The following is an 8,562-nucleotide window of genomic DNA, read 5'->3' on the forward strand; positions in this document are numbered from 1 at the left end:
GAAGGAAGGAAAGCTATGCTACAGATGTGACCGAACTAACCATACAGCGGATGACTGCAGATTCAAAGCAGCCACCTGCAACTTTTGTTCTAAACAAGGTCACATAGAAAGAGCATGCAAGAAAAAGAAATCATCTGCAGCAGAAAAACCAGTAAAGATGATAGAATGCACATCAACCAAGATGGTGAAACTTGCTGAAAACATCAAACTGGAGGGAGACAACTTCACACTTGAACTGGACACTGGAGCATGTGACAACTTCATCTGTAAATCAATATGGGAGAAGCTAGGAAAGCCAAACCTAAAACCTACTACAGTTAACTACAAATCAGCCTCAGGACATCTCATAGAGACGCTTGGCAGATGTGAGCTAACTGCCCAATTGGATGCACAGAAAGAAGTCAGACTACCATTTGTGATTAGTGCTGTACAAGATCTCAACCTACTAGGAAGAACTGCTATACAGCAACTAGGCATCTCTATTGATGACAAGCTACAACAGAACCTTGTATCAACAATCACAGAGAACCAGCCAGATGGGAGGTTACAAATCAAGTGTAAGGAGATGTGCAAAGAATTTCCAGAAATATTCAAAGACGAGCTAGGATGTCTCAAGAACTTTGAACTAGAGATAAACTTCAAACCTTCAACAAAGCCAGTCTTCTGCCGACCCAGACCAGTTCCTATTGCCTTGACAGAAGAGCTCAACCAAGCATACGAAGCAGGTGTAGCTAAAGGCATATGGGAACCAACTCAATTCAACCAGTATGGAACACCAGTTGTACCTGTACGCAAATCTACAACAGGTCAAGCTGCAGGGAAGATCAGAGTATGTGGAGACTACTCCAAGACTATCAATAATCAGCTAGAAACACATAGGAAACCTATCCCACTACCAGAAGATCTAATCAGAAAACTAGGTGGAGGCTATTGCTACACAAAGATTGATTTAGCAGATGCCTACAATCAAATATTGTTGGCACCAGAAAGTCAACGACGACTAGCACTATCAACACACCGAGGAGTACTACTACAGAAGAGGTTGCCCTTTGGCATAAGCTCAGCACCAGGGTATTTTCAAGAAATCATGGAGCAACTGACACAAGACCTCCCAGGAGTAGCAGTATACCTAGATGATATACTAGTGAGTGGAGCCAATGCAGAGAGCCATCTACAAAACTTACGTCGACTTCTTCAAAGATTAGAAGAAAGAGGGCTCAGATGTAGAAAAGACAAGTGCTGTTTTGCTCTACCTACAGTAGAGTATCTGGGACACAAACTCACTTCAAAGGGAATTACTAAAGGAAAGAAGGCAGATGCAGTACAACAGATGCCAGTCCCAACAGACTTAACTCAGCTAAGATCTTTCTTAGGAGCTACACAATTCTACAGCAAGTTCATACCCAATCTGTCACAACTCACAGGACCATTGCACAAACTGACACGCAAAGGAGAGACCTGGAAGTGGGGCCCTGAACAAGAAAAGAGCTTCAACAAACTGAAAGATATGCTATCAACTGATAGTGTCTTAGCACACTTCAACCCAGATCTTGACATTGGAATCTCATGTGATGCTTCAGAAACTGGACTGGGAGCTGTACTATTTCATCGTTATCCTGATGGAAGTGAGAGACCAATAGCCAATGTTTCAAAAACACTGACCAGCACACAGAGGAAATATGGACAAATACAAAAAGAAGCTCTCTCAATCATATTTGCTCTAAAGAAGTATCACCAGTACCTGTATGGTCGACGGTTTATCTTGGTAACTGACCACAGACCTGTTCTCACACTTCTAGGACCTACCAAAGGAGTTCCAGCTCTAGCAGCCAACAGACTAGCAAGATGGGCACTGGTACTAAATCAGTATGACTACACCATAGAATACAGATCTACCCGGCATCATCAAAATGCAGATGTCCTCTCAAGACTGCCAGTTGGACCTGATAAAGAGTTTGATGCAAGAGAAGATGAGGATGATGTTGATACAGTATGCACTATTCACACTATTGGACAACAGCTCAACTCTACAGACTACAATGTTCTAGCAAAGGAGACAAAGAAAGACTCAACACTAGCCACAGTAATGCGCTACACAGCAGAAGGATGGCCTGGTAACAAAGAGATGAAGGAGACTCAGCTGTCACTCTTCCACAAGATCTCAGATTCACTTTCTATCACTGAAGGTTGTCTTCTATATGGCAACAGAGTAGTCATTCCTGTCAAGTTACAACAGGAAGTATTAAAGATCCTTCACCTTGGACACTTTGGAATGGAAAGAATGAAGAAGCTTGCTCGAACTGCTGTCTATTGGCCTCGCATTGACTCTGATATAGAGGAGACAAGCCGACAGTGCACTGCCTGTGCTGAACACCAGAAGCTTCCACAGAAGTATCCTATACATCCCTGGATGTTACCTGAGAAGCCATGGAGTCGTCTTCACTTAGATCATGCAGTGAACTTCATGGGCAGCCAATGGCTAGTGATGATAGATGCCTACTCAAAGTATCCATGCATACACAGGACGTCATCTACTTCTACCAGAGCTACCACAGACATCTTAGAGGAGATATTCGCACACTTTGGATACCCTCACACCATAGTCACTGACAATGCTACCAGCTTCACCTCAGGAGAGTTTCAGCAGTGGTGTCAAGAGAGAAGCATTGTTCACCTCACTGGAGCACCCTACCATCCAGCTACAAATGGCGCAGCTGAAAGACTAGTACAATCCTTCAAACAAGCCATGAAGAAATCGTCACTCTCACCTAAATCTGCACTACAACAGTTCCTGATGCACTATAGAAGGACACCACTTCCTACAGGATACTCTCCCAGTCAGCTGCTGAATGGAAGACAGATGAGATGCAAGATTGACACCCTATTGCCATCACCCGCACACATAGCACAGTTTCATCAATCCAGAGAAGTCAACCGATCGGCAGAAAAGACAGTTAGCAAGATACACAGCTACAATCTTGGAGCACCATGCTATGCCTTGTATCATGGACCTAGACGCAACAGACAACCTAGATGGGTTCCAGCCATTGTTACTAAGATATATGGAACTCGTAGTCTCAATGTCAAAGTGGTACCAAAGGGACCTACTTGGAGAAGACATGTTGAACAACTCAGACCAAGATACTCAACAGAAGAAGATCAAGACCCTGGAGATAAACCTGATATAACAGAGGAGACAAAACTGCAACTACCAGCCCCTACAACTGTAACAGAGCAACCTCCGTCTAGAAGAAGACCACGCAACCCTCGTCTACCTGATGGAGATGAGTATAGCAGAGACAAACCCCGAAGGTCTAAGAGAACCAGAAAGAACCTTTAGCTTAGTGAGGAGGTGTCATGCAAGTGCCAAGTATTATTGGTACTTTGCCAACAAACATTATGCTTTTTAGCTAAAGCTTTATACAAGCTAATATATTATAGTACTGTCTCATTATAGCTATTAATAATGCTTGTAGCTTTTTACAAAGCTTTCCTATGACCAAACATATAAATACTTGGGTTTTCTGTTATCAAATCAGTTGTCTCTGGAGTGTGCAATAAACCATTTCTCTAATTTAATACTCTATTTAATTGCTTCTGTGCAGAAACATAACAGAAACAAACTTCAATTACGAGCAGAAGTATCTTTCTTTAATGGCCTAAAACATGAAAGGAAGTACTGTACTATAGTGTCAACCTATTTGTAGGAGTTGTCCTCTCACAAAAATTGCTCTGCTTTTTGCAGCAAATATGTGACAGTGGGGCCATAAGCATCGAGACTTAAAAGCTAGACTGAGAATCAACTGTACTCTACCAATAATGTAATATTAGTATGAATGGCTCTCCTACATATTCTGGTAACTGACAGGAAAGCTACTAGGGGTGGGGAAGGTAGGAAAGGTTGGGAAACTTTGCACCTGTTGAAGATCAGTAGTGGCACAAAGCTGAGAGTCCTTCAATATGGCTAGGAGTGATCGGGACAGAAGAGCAGATAAGACAAGCGTACACATCTGCCAGCTCTTGTTTAAACACGCTTCACTAGTAATAGCGTTGCCGGCAAATATAGAACAAACCTTGAAAATTCAACTTGGTTATTTATTGATGCAAGGAATACAGGGGATAGTATGTGTAATTCCAGTTGAAATGCTACTGTACTACACTTTAGAAATCCTGAAATAGGCAAATGCTTTGCTTAAGAAACTTTCAAGAAGATGTCTTCATTTCTCAACTTTGAAGAAAAATATAAATGGCTTTTTATCGCTGAGTAAGTGAGCTGGCTATTTATAGTGCTGACGTGTTGGCTTATTATTGTAGCACTGTCCTGACTTAGCTTAATTTAGGTAAGTATAAGTACATCTTCGCCTGAATCTTTGAAATGATACAATCTCAGATTTCATTTTTTCAGTGTTTTTTTATTCACGGCAAACCACCGGTTCCGTTGATTAGCGACAAAAACATTTTATAAGTTTAAAGCTGATGTTTAGTTTTTATAATGATGAAGGAGGTTGGTGTCTACTAGGAGCTCTTGGTTACAATTATAATCTCTGCTTTTCAATGATGATCTTTGGTTTTTTGCTTTTCAGCCTATCCTAGTACTTTGTGGTATGTACACTGTTACAATAATGAATGTAACCCTCTTAGTAAATCTCCTTTCTGTGGCATGAAGCGCCTTACACTGCACGAGGCACACAGTCGCTGTCGCTACTATTCCTTGACAAGCTTGAATGTGCCATGTCGTGGACCCAAAGCAAACAAACAAGCGTGTAGGCATGCGCTGTATTTGATAGGCTGGTTAATGTGAGAATGCGCGGATGGCACACTCAGAGATAACTGATATGCTATATAATTTTCACCAGATGAGCTGGTGCCAGCATATTAGCCTGACACCCGCCTCTCACGCTTCTCTGATTTCATTAAACACGAAACTTCTGCCAAACATGCTTTTTGTTGTACAGAATATGATAGTCTTATAACTTCTGCTGCGATTCCGTCAGCATGGCGAGACAAACTGTAAGTATTGATCTATCTAGTTTGTTCGTCTGGCTCACGTTATTGTGGCAGCGCAAGGACACATCTCTTAAAACATTCAACTGCGTGTAGATGGTTCCTTGATTTCCGCTTGCTGCCAGAGCAAAGTTTGACCCTCACAGCACTTTGTTCATGCCGGCTCGCGTTAATCATGGAACTCAAAGTCAGCGGAGAGGAAAAGGCAGTCATATACAGACGTATTTGTGTAAGTAGTCATTCATCCATCATGCTAACTTACAATGCTATATTATAAAAATATATTAATATAAGAACAATAAAATACAATACAACACAATTTGATGTGGTGCAGACTAGTGCTTTTCTACTGATTTGGCAAGAGTGATTCAGTCAGTGCTGGTGTTGGCATATAGCTGGGAGCACAGGCCAGTTAGAGGGTTCAAAGATGGAAAGCTGACTGCTGACAAAATGTTGCCGCTTCTCAATGGAGACTGGTAGTTAGGAATGCTGAATGGGTTCCAAAATGAGCCGTTCTGAGGAATCGAGCTCGTTGGCCAAATTGTAGATGGTGAACCAGGTATAACTTTCAACCTTGCAGCCACCTGCTTCTTCCATTTAGTTCTAGAAGGGTTCATAGCCACTTAAGGACTCATTTCACAAAGTTTATCAAGGTTATAAAATATCAATCTTAAATAAACAATTATGACTACTAAAAGTTACTTTAGCTGGTAATATATTTTTATTACTCAGATAGCTACCAACTACTACTAACACATGAAATAACATTAGCAGTTAAACTTATACATACCGGCGATTTTGAAACCAGGTTTTGATTTGAGTTTCTGTTAGACTGAGGGACTTTGATAGCTCTGCTCTCTTGTTGACACTCAGGTACTTGTCTTTCTGGATAAATATGTACAACATGCCATCATAGTCTTGCTGAGGGAGACCAGAGTATTATACTCGTAACACCTAGTCTTTCTCCAATAGAGCTCAGAGGTTAACAATTTTATCAAATTGATTGTCATTAAAGACTTTTTATATCAGCTAAAGTTCGCATTCAACTATGGAGCAAAGGCTTTTGTGTATACAACTACACTTCCACTTGGACCAATGCAGGCTAAAAGTGGTTAGCTAAAGGCAGAACTACACGTAATAAGCACACATTAAGGGCATGTAGTCTATGGTCCAAAGAATTACATGTAATATAATATAGTAAGATGCTATAGATTCACAATTCACTGTGTAACTTAAAACCTCATGCTTGGAGAGCACCTACTTTGAATTCAATCTCCAACTGGTCTAACTGTGTTGTCGAATAGGCTTGTCTCGGTTTTCGATCGAGGCCTGGCTTACGAATTCTTCGTCCAATCGGTCTTGGTGCTGCCAGAAAGAGTTACAAAAGATGCTTAACCTAGCTGACTTGTAATTTATATACATATACCTAGATACATATTGATGGCAGCAGATACATCTCTAACAATAAATGCATCTTTTTATTTACAAATTAGCAACATTTCTAGCTATTTTCAGAGACTAACTTCTTAACAGGAATATTAAGCATTGAAGGTCGTAAAATGACTGTAATTTAGTAAGGTTTGGAGTTTGTTACTTAAGGTTGTAAAATGCAATAAGTGATCACTGATAATAGAACTTTATAGTCCAATTGCCTGACTACCCAGAGACAAAAGAAAGTTTAAAGACGGGTGCTCCTTTTAGCGTTCCCAACGACTTTTCATGGGACTTAAACATCGGCCTGATGATTGCAGGCCAAGCCCTCAAACCTTTAGGCTCACCATATCTTGAGCTACTAACTACAGTACTAAGAACATCTCCAATTTTTCAGGTTTACCCCCTCAACATCTATAAAAAATCCTTTTTGACTCTATGGCATTGGATCCAATTTGCTTCAATATATAGTGTAACACTGATTAGGGTAAATTGGGTAAAACGACTTCATAATATACCAACAAAAGCAGCGAGCAAAATAGAAAAATTAAATTCTGCTACATGGTTAAAATAAGCACAAAAAACACACTGAGCTTGTTCACTCACCTTGCAAACCAAAAAGCAGGCTTGGTGGTAAGCTATTTGAGGAGTTGTATGCCCATGGATTGACAACTGCTGTTAATGCCGCTTGTCTTTGAATTCTTTGCACAGCCTGCATTAAGTCATCTTCTTCCTTCAAGTTATTCGTTTGTTCAGACTTATGTGCGGAGTCTTCTGATGAGTTTGTAATAGGCTGAGCATCTAACTGCTGCTGTGTAGCCTTGGAATCTATTTGTTGAATATTTGATACCTTTTGGGACGGATTGGAAGAGTTCTGCATTCTGTTGTCAACCTGCACACAATAAATCGTTTGAAACAAAAACTTTTATAAATTTAATGAATCATTATTATTCAAAACTTACTATTGATTTAACAAATTGTAAGGTCTGATGCTGCTTTCATGCAAAAATAATTTTCTAAGTTAAAAAAACTTTTGAATGTATTTATAAAGTTTCGTTGATTGGCTGAATAAGATTTTTATCAATTTTTTTATCTGATATTTTTGAGCTTGACTGTTTGCTTATTGTTTTGCAAAGTTATTATAGTGCAGCAGCGTGATGCAACTTTTTATCTGACAATAAAAAAGATCGATTAGAATGTATCCAGAAATCTGCAGTCAGTGTGATTTAGCTTAAGTTTAGCTACGATGGAGCATTAATAGCGCTTAATTTATCAACACTTGATGAGTTTGTACTTGATCTCTCTAAATGGTTTCTTATCATCACATTGTCGTTAATAGTAATAACCAAACATTTTCCTACATAAACTGTGCCTTGACTTCCACGCTTTCAAACTATAAAATGACAGCAAAGTTTTTATGACAATTTTTTATAGCTCTGTTGCGTATTATTACCATATGATACTGTTGCTGGCTTGGTTGACAATAAACTTAATTATTATTCTTTGATTATTATTATTCCATTATTATAATTGTTATTCTTACAGTGGACCAAGTTGACTGAAAGAGTCTTATGAATACATAAATTTTTTGCCATTAAATAAAAGAATTACATCAGTCAAATGAGAACTAATTTATACTACTGGATAAAGCTTGTGCTTGTAAAATGCATCTGCTAGCAAGTTCTAAGCAACGTAGAACATTTAATTAGAATATTTCTTAAAACTGCTTGACTAACAGCACACAAAAAACCTTTTTTTCAACCTATATAGAGCAATAAAATATCGCGCATATTGATAAAGTCCTACCTGTATTTTTTGTCTTTTTTCCGAGACGGATGTTTCATTGGTTTTCTGAAGAATGTCATCGATAGTGAACCGCACATTTGTCTTCGCTTGGGTTATTTTGTCCATTTTTTATGTCCTTCTTACTCCACAGTATCTTTAACAATGAAAACAAATCACTACCTCTGTGTATTTATAACAAGGTTTACCCTCGACAACCGAGCGCAACCTTAAGCGCTCTTTTTAACTCGAGAAAAGAAAGAGCCAAGTATAATGAATAATGTAAACATACTTGTTAGTTGCAGGGTGCTCATAGACGATTATCTCTCTTACTGTCGCTGTGTG

The 8,562-nt window shown here is 39.3% G+C and overlaps 1 protein-coding gene across 1 annotated transcript; it reads right to left on the bottom strand.

Moving 5' to 3' along the window:
* Positions 1–5,372: 5,372 nt before the first annotated feature.
* On the bottom strand, positions 5,373–8,346 carry LOC137393258 (homeobox protein ceh-19-like). The gene is made up of 5 exons (XM_068079763.1): positions 8,242–8,346; positions 7,042–7,327; positions 6,266–6,369; positions 5,795–5,925; positions 5,373–5,607 (listed from the first exon to the last, which is right to left on the bottom strand). The coding sequence occupies exons 1-5, from the start codon at positions 8,344–8,346 to the stop codon at positions 5,373–5,375; spliced, it is 861 nt and encodes a 286-aa protein (XP_067935864.1).
* Positions 8,347–8,562: the final 216 nt, after the last annotated feature.

The sequence above is a fragment of the Watersipora subatra genome, chromosome 1, assembly GCF_963576615.1.
Source record: "Watersipora subatra chromosome 1, tzWatSuba1.1, whole genome shotgun sequence".
Classification (NCBI taxonomy): Eukaryota; Metazoa; Bryozoa; class Gymnolaemata; order Cheilostomatida; family Watersiporidae; genus Watersipora; species Watersipora subatra.

Excerpts from the sequence above, each read along its gene's own strand:
- LOC137393258 (XM_068079763.1), bottom strand. The coding sequence starts at position 8,346 with ATGGACAAAATAACCCAAGCGAAGACAAATGTGCGGTTCACTATCGAT. Across the intron at positions 5,926-6,265 it reads AGTTGGAGATTGAATTCAAA|CAAGACTATGATGGCATGTT; the intron begins GTAGGTGCTCTC and ends GGTCTCCCTCAG. Across the intron at positions 5,608-5,794 it reads ACCTGGTTTCAAAATCGCCG|AACTAAATGGAAGAAGCAGG; the intron begins GTATGTATAAGT and ends GAACCCTTCTAG.